Consider the following 14,403-nt stretch of genomic DNA (forward strand, 5'->3'; position numbering starts at 1 on the left):
GATAAACGCACCAGCCAATCAGCTCCAATATGTAAATTAACAGTTAGAAGGTGATTGGCTGGTTCGTGTATCACCTTGCACATATCTTTGGTTTATCACTTCCTTATGCCTTCTCCAGGTTAATACATCTACCCCATAATTCAGTTAGTCCCTGCATTATATAGCGCTCTGGTGTGTGCTGGCATACTCTCTCTCTGTCTCCCCAAAGGGCTTCTGTGGGGTACTGTCCTCTGTTAGAGCATTCCCGGTGTGTGTGCGGTGTGTCGGTACGGCTGTGTCGACATGTTTGAGGAAAATTATGTGGAGGCGGAGCAGATGCCTATAGAAGTGATGTCACCCCCTGCGGGGCAGACACCTGAGTGGATGGTTTTATGGAAGGAATTACGTGCAAGTGTCGACTCCTTACACAAAAAATTTGACGACATGCCAAATGCGGGACAGCCGGCTTCTCAGCTTGTGCCTGCCCAGGTGTCTCAAAGGCCATCAGGGGCTCTAAAACGCCCGCTACCTCAGATGGCAGACGCAGATGTCGACACGGATACTGATACCAGTGTCGACGACGATGAGTCTAATCTAATGTCCACTAGGGCCATTCGTTGCATGATTGAGGCAATGAAAGAGGTATTACACATTTCTGATATAAACCCAGGTACCACTAAGAAGGGTATTATGTTTGGGGAGAAAAAACTACCCGTAGTTTTTCCCCCATCTGAAGAATTAAATGAAGTGTGTGAAGAAGCGTGGGCTTTCCCCGATAAAAGATTGGTAATCTCTAAAAAATTACTAATGGCGTTCCCTTTCCCGCCAGATGATAGGGCACGTTGGGAAACACCTCCTAGGGTGGATAAAGCGCTCACACGTTTGTCTAAAAAGGTGGCACTTCCGTCTCCGGATACGGCCGCCCTGAAGGAGCCTGCGGATAGAAAGCAGGAGGCGATCCTGAAGTCTGTATATACACACTCAGGCATTATACTTAGACCAGCTATTGCGTCAGCATGGATGTGCAGTGCTGCCGCTGCATGGTCAGATTCCCTGTCAGAAAATATTGACACCCTAGACAGGGACACTATTCTCCTAACCATAGAGCATATAAAAGACTCAGTCTTATACATGAGAGATGCACAGAGGGAGATCTGCCGGCTGGCATCTAAAATAAGTGCATTGTCCATTTCTGCTAGGAGAGGCTTATGGACTCGGCAGTGGACAGGGGATGCAGATTCCAAAAGGCACATGGAAGTTTTGCCTTATAAGGGTGAGGAGTTATTCGGGGATGGTCTCTCGGACCTAGTTTCCACAGCGACAGCTGGGAAGTCAGCATTTTTACCCCAGGTTCCCTCACAGCCTAAAAAAGCGCCGTTTTATCAGGTACAGTCCTTTCGGACCCAGAAAAACAGGCGAGGAAAAGGCCGTTTTATCAGGTACAGTCCTTTCGGACCCAGAAAAACAGGCGAGGAAAAGGCGGGTCCTTTCTGTCCAGAGGCAGAGGGAAAAGGCTGCAACAAACAGCAGGTTCCCAGGAGCAAAAGTCCTCCCCCGCTTCTTCCAAGTCCACCGCATGACGGTGGGGCTCCACAGGCGGAGCCAGGTACGGTGGGGGGCCGCCTCAAAAATTTCAGCGATCAGTGGGCTCGCTCACAGGTGGATCCCTGGATCTTGCAAGTAGTATCTCAGGGGTACAAGCTGGAATTTGAGGCGTCTCCCCCCCGCCATTTCCTCAAATCTGCCTTGCCAACAACTCCCTCAGGCAGGGAGGCTGTGCTAGAGGCAATTCACAAGCTGTATTCCCAGCAGGTGATAGTCAAGGTGCCCCTACTTCAACAAGGACGGGGTTACTATTCCACACTGTTTGTGGTACCGAAACTGGACGGTTCGGTGAGACCCATTTTAAATTTGAAATCCTTTAACACATACATAAAAAAATTCAAGTTCAAGATGGAATCGCTCAGGGCGGTTATTGCAAGCCTGGACGAGGGGGATTACATGGTATCCCTGGACATCAAGGATGCTTACCTGCATGTCCCCATTTATCATCCTCACCAGGAGTACCTCAGATTTGCGGTACAAAATTGCCATTACCAATTCCAGACGCTGCCGTTTGGACTGTCCACGGCACCGAGGGTGTTTACCAAGGTAATGGCGGAAATGATGATACTCCTTCGAAAAAAGGGAGTTTTAATTATCCCGTACTTGGACGATCTCCTAATAAAGGCGAGATCCAGGGAGCAGTTGTTGGTAGGAGTAGCACTATCTCAGGAGGTGCTACACCAGCACGGTTGGATTCTGAATATTCCAAAGTCACAGCTGGTTCCGACGACACGTCTACTGTTCCTGGGAATGATTCTGGACACAGTCCAGAAAAAAGTGTTTCTCCCGGAGGAGAAAGCCAAGAAGATGTCATCTCTAGTCAGAGACCTCCTGAAACCAAAACAGGTGTCGGTGCATCACTGCACGCGAGTCCTGGGAAAGATGGTGGCTTCTTACGAAGCAATTCCTTTCGGCAGGTTCCATGCCAGAATCTTTCAGTGGGACCTGTTGGACCAATGGTCCGGATAGCATCTTCAGATGCATCGGTTAATAACCCTGTCTCCAAGAACCAGGGTGTCTCTGCTGTGGTGGCTGCAGAGTGCTCATCTCCTAGAGGCCCGCAGATTTGGCATACAGGACTGGGTCCTGGTGACCACGGATGCCAGCCTTCGAGGCTGGGGGGCAGTCACACAGGGAAGAAACTTCCAAGGACTATGGTCGAGTCAGGAGACTTCCCTACACATAAATATTGTAGAACTAAGGGCCATTTACAATGCCCTAAGTCAGGCAAAACCCCTGCTTCTACACCAGCCGGTACTGATCCAGTCAGACAACATCACGGCGGTCGCCCATGTAAACCGACAGGGCGGCACAAGAAGCAGGACGGCAATGGCAGAAGCCACAAGGATTCTCCGATGGGCGGAAAATCACGTGCTAGCACTGTCAGCAGTGTTCATTCCGGGAGTGGACAACTGGGAAGCAGACTTCCTCAGCAGGCACGACCTCCACCCGGGAGAGTGGGGACTTCATCCAGAAGTCTTCACACTGATTGTATATCGTTGGGAACGGCCACAAGTGGACATGATGGCGTCCCGCCTAAACAAAAAACTAGAGAGATATTGCGCCAGGTCAAGGGACCCTCAGGCGATAGCGGTGGACGCTCTAGTGACACCGTGGGTGTACCAGTCAGTTTATGTGTTCCCTCCTCTGCCTCTCATACCAAAGGTACTGAGAAAAATAAGAAAACGAGGAGTAAGGACAATACTCGTGGTTCCGGATTGGCCAAGAAGAGCTTGGTACCCGGAACTTCAAGAGATGATCTCAGAGGACCCCATGGCCTCTGCCGCTCAGACAGGACCTGCTGCAGCTTGGGCCCTGTCTGTTCCAAGACTTACCGCGGCTGCGTTTGACGGCATGGCGGTTGAACGCCGGATCCTAAAGGAAAAGGGCATTCCGGAGGATGTCATTCCTACGCTGATTAAAGCCAGGAAAGATGTAACGGTAAAACATTATCACCGCATATGGCGGAAATATGTTGCTTGGTGTGAGGCCAATAAGGCCCCAACAGAGGAATTTCAGCTGGGTCGATTTCTGCACTTCCTACAGGCAGGAGTGACTATGGGCCTAAAATTAGGCTCCATTAAGGTACAGATATCGGCTCTGTCGATTTTCTTCCAAAAAGAACTAGCTTCACTACCTGAAGTTCAGACATTTGTAAAAGGAGTGCTGCATATTCAGCCCCCTTTTGTGCCTCCAGTGGCACCCTGGGATCTCAACGTGGTGTTGAATTTCCTAAAATCACATTGGTTTGAGCCACTAAAGACCGTGGATCTAAAATATCTCACGTGGAAAGTGGTCTTGTTATTGGCCTTGGCTTCGGCCAGGCGTGTATCAGAATTGGCGGCTTTGTCATTTAAAAGCCCTTATCTGATTTTCCATATGGATAGGGCAGAATTGAGGACTCGTCCCCAGTTTCTCCCTAAGGTGGTATCTGCTTTTCATTTGAACCAACCTATTGTAGTGCCTACGGCTACTAGCGACTTGGAGGATTCCAAGTTACTGGACGTAGTCAGGGCCTTGAAAATTTATGTTTCCAGGACGGCTGGAGTCAGGAAAACTGACTCGCTATTTATCCTGTATGCACCCAACAAACTGGGTGCTCCTGCTTCTAAGCAGACTATTGCTCGCTGGATTTGTAGCACAATTCAGCTGGCGCATTCTGCGGCTGGACTGCCGCATCCTAAATCAGTTAAAGCCCATTCTACAAGGAAGGTGGGCTCATCTTGGGCGGCTGCCCGAGGGGTCTCGGCTTTACAACTTTGCCGAGCTGCTACTTGGTCAGGGGCAAACACGTTTGCAAAATTCTACAAATTTGATACCCTGGCTGAGGAGGACCTTGAGTTCTCTCATTCGGTGCTGCAGAGTCATCCGCACTCTCCCGCCCGTTTGGGAGCTTTGGTATAATCCCCATGGTCCTTACGGAGTTCCCAGCATCCACTAGGACGTCAGAGAAAATAAGAATTTACTCACCGGTAATTCTATTTCTCGTAGTCCGTAGTGGATGCTGGGCGCCCGTCCCAAGTGCGGATTGTCTGCAATACTTGTACATAGTTATTGTTCACTAAAGGGTTATTGTTATGAGCCATCTGTTGAGAGGCTCAGTTATGTTTCATACTGTTAACTGGATATGGTATCACGAGTTATACGGTGTGATTGGTGTGGCTGGTATCCGGGATTCAAAATCCTTCCTTATTGTGTCAGCTCTTCCGGGCACAGTATCCTAACTGAGGCTTGGAGGAGGGTCATAGTGGGAGGAGCCAGTGCACACCAGGTAGTCTAAAAGCTTTCTTTTAGTTGTGCCCAGACTCCTGCGGAGCCGCTATTCCCCATGGTCCTTACGGAGTTCCCAGCATCCACTACGGACTACGAGAAATAGAATTACCGGTGAGTAAATTCTTATTTTTCTCTAACGTCCTAGAGGATGCTGGGGACTCTGTAAGGACCATGGGGTTTATACCAAAGCATCCAATCGCACCGACTGAGCAAACGCTAGGTCCTCATCAGCCAGGGTATCAAACTTGTAGAATTTAGCAAAAGTGTTTGACCCCGACCAAGTCGCTGCTCGGCATTAATGTAATGCCGAGACGCCTCGGGCAGCCACCCAAGAAGAGCCCACCTTCCTAGTGGAATGGGCCTTAACCGAATTTGGTATCGGCAATCCAGCCGTAGAATGAGCCTGCTGAATCGTATTACAGATCCAGCGAGCAATAGTCTGCTTCGAAGCAGGTGCGCCAATTTTATTGGCAGCATACAGGACAAACAGAGCCTCTGTTTTCCTAATTCTAGCCGTCCTGGCTACACAAATCTTTAAAGCCCTGACTACGTCCAGGGATCTGGAATCCTCCAGGTCACTTGTAGCCACAGGCACCACAATAGGTTGATTCACATGGAATGAAGAAACCACCTTAGGCAAAAATTGCGGACGTGTCCTCAATTCAGCTCGATCCACATGAAAAATCAAGTAGGGGCTTTTGTGTGACAAAGCCGCCAATTCTGACACTCGCCTTGCTGATGCCAAGGCCAACAACATGACCACCTTCCAAGTAAGAAATTTCAACTCAACCTTGTTAAGCGGTTCAAACCAGTGTGAGTTTAGGAACTGCAACACCACGTTGAGGTGCCACTGGAGGCACAAAAGGAGGCTGGATGTGCAGCACTCCCTTTACAAACGTCTGGACTTCTGGAAGAGAAGCCAATTCCTTCTGAAAGAAAATCGAGAGGGACGAAATCTGTACCTTAACAGAGCCTCATTTCAGGCCCATATCCACTCCTGTCTGTAGGAAGTGGAGAAAACGACCCAGATGAAAATCGTCCGTAGGTGCATTCTTGGTTTCACACCAAGACATATACTTTCGCCAGATACGGTGATGATGCTTAACCGTCACCTCCTTCCTAGCCTTTATTAAAGTAGGGATGACCTCTTCCGGAATCCCCTTTTTCGCTAGGATTCGGCGTTCAACCGCCATGCCGTCAAACGTAACCGCGGTAAGTCTTGAAATACACAGGGCCCCTGTTGCAACAGGTCTTTCCTTAGAGGAAGAGGCCAGGGATCTCCTGTGAGCATCTCTTGTAGATCTGAGTACCAGGCCCTTCGAGGCCAGTCTGGGACAACGAGTATCGTCTGTACTCTTCTTTGCCTTATGATCCTCAACACTTTTGTGATGAGAGGAAGAGGAGGAAACACGTAGACCGATTTGAACACCCACGGTGTTATTAGAGCGTCTACAGCCACTGCCTGAGGGTCCCGAGACCTGGCACAATACCTCCGAAGTTTTTTGTTGAGGCGTGACGCCATCATGTCTATTTGAGGAGTTCCCCAAAGACGTGTTATGTCTGCAAAGACTTCTTGATGAAGTCCCCACTCTCCTGGATGAGATCGTGTCTGCTGAGGAAGTCTGCTTCCCAGTTGTCCACTCCCGGAATGAAGACAGCCGACAGAGCGCTTACATGATTTTCCGCCCAGCGAAGAATCCTGGTGGCTTTTGCCATCGCGACTCTGCTTCTTGTCCCGCCTTGGCGGTTCACATGAGCCACTGCTGTGACATTGTCTGATTGAATCAGAACCGGTAGGTTTCAAAGAAGACTCTCCGCTTGTCGAAGGCCGTTGTAAATGGCCCTGAGTTCCAACACATTGATGTGTAGACAGGACTCCTGGTCTGACCAAAGTCCCTGAAAATTTTTTCCTTGTGTGACCGCTCCCCATCCTCGGAGGCTCGCGTCCGTGGTAACCAGGATCCAATCCTGAATTCCGAACCTGCGACCCTCCAGCAGGTGAGCACTTTGCAACCACCACAGGAGAGACACTCTGGCACCTGGGGACAGAGTTATTTTCCGATGTAAGTGCAGATGGGACCCGGACCACTTGTCCAGAAGGTCCCATTGAAAAGTCCTTGCATGGAAACTTCCGAAGGGAATGGCCTCGTAAGCCGCCACCATTTTTCCCAGAACTCGAGTTCATTGGTGAACTGACACCCTTTTCGTTTTTAGCAGGTCTCTGACCATGTTCTGGATGTCGGAATCAACTGCGACTTCGGTAGATTTAGAATCCAACCGTGTTGCTGGAGCACTCTCAGAGAGAGCGCCACACTGCTCAGCAATTTCTCTCTTGATCTCGCTTTTATCAGGAGATCGTCCAAGTATGGGATAATTGTGACTCCATGCTTGCGCAGGACCACCATCATTTCCGCCATTATCTTGGTGAAAATCCTCGGGGCCGTGGAAAGTCCAAACGGCAACGTCTGAAATTGGTAATGACAATCCTGTACAGCAAATCTCAGGTATTCCTGATGGGGGGCATATATGGGGACATGAAGGTACGCATCCTTTATGTCCAGAGACACCATAAACTCCCCCTCCTCCATGTTGGCTATTATCGCTCTGAGTGATTCCATTTTGAATTTGAATCTTTTTATGTACAGGTTTAGGGATTTCAGATTCAAAATAGGTCTGACCGAACCGTCCGGTTTCGGGACCACAAATAGGGTTGAGTAGTAACCTCTTCCCTGCTGGTGCAGGGGAACCTTGATTATCACTTGCTGTATACACAGCGTTTGAATTGCAGCTAACACTACATCCCTTTCCGATGTGGAAGCTGGTAGGGCCGATTTGAAAAATCGGCTCGGGGGCACCTCCTCGAATTCCAGTTTGTAACCCTGGGAAACTATTTCCAACACCCAGGGATTCAGGTCGGATCTGACCTAGGCCTGACTGAAAAGTCGAAGACGTGCCCCCACCGGTGCGGACTCCCTCAGGGGAGCCCCAGCGTCATGCTGTGGGTTTTGGAGCAGCCGGGAAGGACTTTTGTTCCTGGGCAGCTGCCGAAGCAGGTGCTCTTTTGCCTCTGCCCTTACCTCTGGCAGGGAAAGAGGATCCCCGACCTCTTCTGGACTTGTGCGACCGAAAGGACTGCATCTGATAGGGTGGTACTTTCTTTTGCTGTTGGGGAATATATGGTAAAAAATTTGATTTACCTGCTGTAGCTGTGGAAACCAGGTCCGTCAGCTCATCCCCAAACAATACATCTCCCTTATAGGGTAGTACTTCCATATGTTTTTTGGAATCCGCATCACCCGTCCATTGGCGAGTCCATAAGGTTCTTCTCGCCGAGATAGACATGGCATTGGCCCTAGAAGCTAGCAATCCAATGTCCCTTTGAGCATCCCTCATAAATAAGACTGCGTCTTTTATATGGGCTAGAGTTAAGAATATAGTATCCTTATCCATATTATCAAAGTGATCTGTCAGCTCATCTGTCCAAGCTGCAATTGCGCTACACACCCATGCCGACGCAATTGTCGGTCTTAGCACAGCACCCGTATGAGAATAAATACACTTTAAGGTAGTTTCTTGCCTGCGATCTGCAGGGTCCTTAAGGGCCGCTGTGTCAGGAGACGGTAGCGCCACTTTCTTGGACAAGCGCGTCAGGGCCTTGTCCACAGTGGGGGGTGATTCCCAAATCTCCCTGTCCTGTTTAGGGAAGGGGTATGCCATATAAATTCTTTTGGGGATCTGCGGTCTCTTTTCCGGAGTCTCCCAAGCTTTTCCAAAGAAATCATTTAATTCATGAGATGTGGGAAAATTAATAATCTGTTTCTTTCCCTTAAACATGTGTACCCTTGTGTCGGGGACCGAGGGTTCATCCTCAATATGCAACACATCCCTTATTGCCACAATCATAAACTGAATGGTTTTAGTCACCCTAGGGTGCAATTTTACTTCGTCATAGTCGACACTGGAATCAGAATCCGTGTCGGTAGTAGTGTCTTGTGTTAAGGGACGCTTTTGAGACCCCGACGGGCCCTGTGAGTCGGTCCAATCCGAGGATTGACCCCCTGATGTCCCCCCTAATTCAGCCTAATCAAGCCTTTTATGTAAAGATGCCACACTTGCATTCAACATATGCCACATGTCCATCCAATCCTGAGTCGGCCCAACCGACGGGGACACACCACTCATTTGCTCCACCTCCTCCTTGGAGAAGCCTTCCGCCTCAGACATGTCGACACACACGTACCGACACCCCACACACACAGGGATTAACCTATAAGGGGACAAAACCCCAACCAGGCCCTTAGGAGAGACAGAGAGAGAGTATGCCAGCACACACCCAGCGCTTAAAAACACTGGAATATATATGACCAGATAGCGCTTTTTATATATATATATAACCTTAATTCCCACTCACTGCGTCGCCAAAGTGCCCCCTCCTCTTTTTTCCAGCCTGTGAAGTTCAGCAGGGGAGAGATCAGGGAGCCAGCGTATCTCATGCAGTTTCTGTGGAGAAAATGGCGCTGGTTAGTCCGACGGCGGACTTCGGTCCCAGTAATTCTATATAAAAAATGGCGGGGGATTTTAGGATTTACTGCCCCACAGCCTAATCCTGCTTTATATTGCCAAAAAATTAGGAAACTTGCTGCCCAGGGCGCCCCCCCCCTGCACCCTTCAGTGTAGAGATGGCTACTGCCTCACTGTCTCAACACAGTGACTCGAATCATCAGGAAGTGTGAATGATTTGAGTCACTCACTGTTTAATGAGTGGAGACAGCTGCAGCAGCAGCTTCTCTCAGCCAGAGGGAGGAAACTCAGTGTGTCTGTCAAAAGTCGAAAAATATCATGATACATATCCCTTGTACTAACCCCTCATGCACATGCACGCTGCTCGTGCACCTGGTCCCCCGTGCGTACACATACCCGCAAGTTACGTAAGAGACGCTCCGGCGACTCGTGCGCATGATATGTGTATTTACGGCGGAGTTTGCGAGCGTGTAGCGTGCGACTCGAACGTAGCATATTTAACCCAAATAGTGCATTTTGTAGATAATATTCCCCTAGACCATGTCAGCGAGTATGATTAGTTTAAACAGTTCCTGGACAGAGAGATTCCTCTTTGCATGATAGGAAGGGTCAGATAAAGGTTGAAAGGTGGTGTCTAGTATCCAGCTGTAGGGTATTTTAAGGGTAACATTCCGGTGTTAGTTAGGAAAGAATTGCATGTTCCTGCGTATAGTTATGCGCAGAAGTAGAAAATAGATATAAAATGTATTTAAAAATATTACGAATGGGGAGGGGACGAGAATGGAACCCAGTCACACATGAATTTCCCACAGACTGAGATACAATGGCCTTATTTACACTAAGCTTTGAGACTCTATGAAGAGGGCATACACCTTTGTTATGAAGAGGGCCAGGTTTCTCTCCAGAATAATGAGTGCTGAGTTGCCATTGTCTCAACTGAAAGTAAGGGGCAAACAAGGGTGAACAATGCCCAGGAGCAGAGTATGTTTGGAAGATCAGAAACAATAGCTAACCACAACAAAACTAGACAGATAGGAATTTAGAATACTAACATTCCTAGTCCAAAATCCATGGAGATAGAGGTATTAATTTATATATATTATATATATACATATATATATATGTGTGAATAAATATATAATTCCTAACAAATTGTAATAGCTGGAGTGTTGGTGTGTATATATATATATATATATATATATATATATATATATGTGGATATATGAATATCTTGAAGATTGAGGTAGATAGTAATATCATGTGTAGGATCATATTGTTCAGAGTCACGTGAACATTAATCTGGTGGGAATAAGAACATTGTTAAAACTGACCTCATTAAGATATTAATAATACCGGATTTATGTTTAATGTGATGGGTTTAAACTGATTAGGGGGCGGGAACTCCACATCCCAAGTCCTAGCCATCGCCCACTTCTTGAACTAACCAATGGTCCCCGGTGCAGGACATGTCCCACCCCCTAACCAATGGAAGAAGAGCACACAGTGTCTATTGTATTATTTCTTGAGCTACTGAATAAAGAGCGAGCAGCAGGCCAGGTCACTATCAAAGACTCTGAAGGCTTTCTACCTGAATAGCTGAGGACTGGATCCAGGTTGCGCTTGCGAACGCACACGTATGTATATTCTCTGTAATCATCATTATTCTGTGTTATTCTGTTAGATTTCCTTGTTAGCTTGTAGTGTATAACTTGTATCTGTTTTCCCCTTTTTCTCTAAATAATCCACTGCGGTGTTAGAGCCCTGTGGTTTACCAAAACCCGGTGTTGTGTTTTCTCTTTCCTGCAAAGGGCTTTCTTAGCGTCTTAATCGCTCTAACAGCATACACATTGTTAAGATTTTTAGGCGTCACATCGTTACAATATTTGACTACTAAGGTTTAGAGTATAAGCACATCCATACATTGTTTTGTTTACTGTATATCATTCTGTGAGCATACGTGCCGCTCGTGCGCCGCGCCCACGGCTTAGCGTCTGCTACACTAAGTGCGTACCCATACGTTACTCAGTGCGCAAATAGCGTACTTAGTCCGTAGTGTGTGTAATAAGTCTAGCGGCCATAGCGGCTCCATGGTAATAGTGTATAGCTTTATGTTTTAAGATAATAATTGACATTATCATGTCCTTCAGTCAGTGTGTTCTGCTGAGTGTCTTTAGCTGTGATTGGCCAGAGGCTATACCAGGTGACACCCAGTGGGAGGGGGGAGGGAGCAGTCACGATTCACCAGTCAGCGAGTGCTGTGCCTGATCCATTTCATGAATCATGATTCATCCCGAGTCTGCCAGTGAGTTGAGACAGTTGTACACTGTGTAGACTCAGTGGATGGATCTGATTCATGCAGCATAAGCCTGCAGGAGGTGGAGCCCCTGTGGTACAGGGCTCTCAGCTCAGTGCTCACTGATCCTGCTCAGTGTGATTGTGGGTGGCAAACTCCCTGGAGGCTAGATAGTGGATAATATAATAAATCCAAGCCCACCTAAAATCATCCAATTAGCAAAGTATGCAAAATAAAAAAATAAAAAAATTATTTGGTTTAGTTACAGACTGAATGATGTGATTCATGGCTGTTAAGCTTTCTCTCCTCAACCAGAAGTAATGTGCATATTCTGTAACTAGTATGCAATAAGTGCTTATTAATAATATATCAACATAACACTGAATCTATGTTAATATATTATTAACAATCAGTGCATAAGCAGCTGCCTCCCCCAGATACACCGCACATTCACTGCAGCTGAATAACTCCCTCCATGAGTCCAGCACTGATCCTCCAGCACTGGCAACTCACTGATTCATGTGCAGTCTCTGCAATACATTAAAACACAAATGAGTCATGACTCATGAGCCGAGACACTGACTCGAGTCACTTCACTGAACTGAGTCATGTGTCTCAACTCAGTTCAGTGAATCACTTTCCCCATGACTACTTCAGTGCCTGCTTGTGTGTGTGCTCATGAAGATCTGATGTCTTCTGCCGCCTGATGTGCCAACAGGACTCCCTGAAAATAAAAAACCTAACAAATTCTTCAAAACAGAAAAACTCTGGAGAGCTCTCTGCATTGTACCCTTTCTCCTCTGGGCACAGAATCTAACTGAGGTCTGGAGGAGGGGCATAGAGGGAGGAGACAGTGCACACCCATAGTCAAAGTTCTTTTTAGGTGCCCTATCTCCTGCGGAGCCCGTCTATACCCCATGGTCCTTACGGAGTCCCCAGCATCCTCTAGGACGTAAGAGAAATATTTAAAAGAGTAGAACAATACAATTAGCAAAAGAGCAAACACAAAACCCTGAACTTTTCTTTCAATGAGTACAATGCAACAAAAACACATAAGAACTGTTGTACAGGTGACGTAGAGGGTACCCAGAGTTAGCGCCACCACAGTTACAGAGCAATATAACAATCAGCGTGTTGAATAATAAAGAAAACAAAGATATAGTTCCACGTAAGACTAGACAGCATCAGCAATTACAAGCCGTACGTCAGTACGCATTAGTGGAGAACCATCAGGGCCCTGCATGTGTGGCGCGGTCTGGGTGGGTTCCCCCCAACCGGTATATCCCCCCAACCGGTATATAATGCCTCAAGGCCTTTCTGGGTTGTCGAAGGGCAAGGCCGAGGCAGGAGCAGACGTAGGTAGCTTGAGGCGGTGGAGCAATTATTTTTCCTCCGCAGGATCTCTTATCGACACTTGGCGGTCATTTACCTCAACTATCAAGCGGAATGGGAACCCCCACTTGTATTTGTATCCTTGGTCGCGGAGGACTTTAGTAATGTCCCATAATTCTCTCCTCTTTACTATAGTGGAAGGAGCCAGGTCCTGAAAGATCTGCAACTGAGAGTCCTCAAATATGATGCGGGACATAGACCTACTTGAGATGCCAGTTCAGCGGAGAAACGCGTAAGAAAGGCATCAGCACTTGCATCTTGCTGCCCGTGAATATCTACCCTCTCTGACTGCCGGATAACATTTAAACAGGGCAAAAGCTACAGCGGGACCGAGCTAAGGAGGCCCGCACCCTGTTCAATCTAAAGCCGCCACAGCCGTGAGTAACTTGGAACAACTATTGTTGCTAGACGGTGCAGGGGTGGAGTGTATCGCTGCAGTCAAGATCTAATACAGCGGACTCCCCCTGTCAGCAGCAATAAAATTCATAAGTGTATGAAGCTATCATCTGACACTTTCTCCGGCTGAAGAGATTTAACATGATAATATGCAAATTGGGGTCGTAGCATACCGCTGTGGACAGCTGAATACACAGCGCTCTCCCCCTGTTAAATCTATCAATTTGAACAAAGTGGCTTAAACTAATGACTGCACTTTATATTCCGGCATTTTCAAAGAGATGGTTGTCTAAGAGTAACAAGAGTTACTAAGTATATACTTATATAACAGATATTTCATGGACACTTTTTACAAATGAATTTTAAGGGCAATTTTTTATGATTTATTACTTGTGGATCGGAGTATTTCTTTATATGAATTTATATTTATACATATATATGGTTTTATGTTTGTTTATGTTGTTAATTGGAGTATGAATAAATTAAATATATTTAAAATCCAATAAGACTCAAGCGCTCCCTTGATAGTGTATACTATTTCTCTAACGTCCTAGTGGATGCTGGGAACTCCGTAAGGACCATGGGGAATAGCGGGCTCCGAAGGAGGCTGGAATAGCGGGCTCCGAAGGAGGCTGGGCACTCTAGAAAGATTTAGGACTACCTGGTGTGCACTGGCTCCTCCCACTATGACCCTCCTCCAAGCCTCAGTTAGATTTCGTGCCCGGCCGAGGTTGGATGCACACTAGGGGCTCTCCTGAGCCCTTAGAAAGAAAGTATAGTTTTAGTTTTTTTATTTTCAGTGAGACCTGCTGGCAACAGGCTCACTGCAGCGAGGGACTAAGGGGAGAAGAAGCGAACTCGCCTGCTTGCAGCCGGATTGGGCTTCTTAGGCTACCGGACACCATTAGCTCCAGAGGGATCGACCGCAGGCCCAGTCCTTGGTG

At 47.4% G+C, this 14,403-nt stretch overlaps 1 protein-coding gene across 1 annotated transcript in view; it reads left to right on the top strand.

Moving 5' to 3' along the window:
• The window catches only part of LOC134980721 (transmembrane protein 62-like), an 80,838-nt gene extending 66,913 nt beyond the window's left edge, over positions 1-13,925 (top strand). The window contains exon 7 of the mRNA XM_063947661.1: positions 13,199-13,925. Within this exon, the coding sequence (XP_063803731.1) occupies positions 13,199-13,271 (73 nt within the window). The 3' untranslated portion in view covers positions 13,272-13,925. The remainder of the gene's footprint in view (positions 1-13,198) is intronic.
• The last annotated feature ends 478 nt before the right edge of the window (positions 13,926-14,403 follow it).

The sequence above is a fragment of the Pseudophryne corroboree genome, chromosome 12, assembly GCF_028390025.1.
Source record: "Pseudophryne corroboree isolate aPseCor3 chromosome 12, aPseCor3.hap2, whole genome shotgun sequence".
NCBI classification, from domain to species: Eukaryota; Metazoa; Chordata; class Amphibia; order Anura; family Myobatrachidae; genus Pseudophryne; species Pseudophryne corroboree.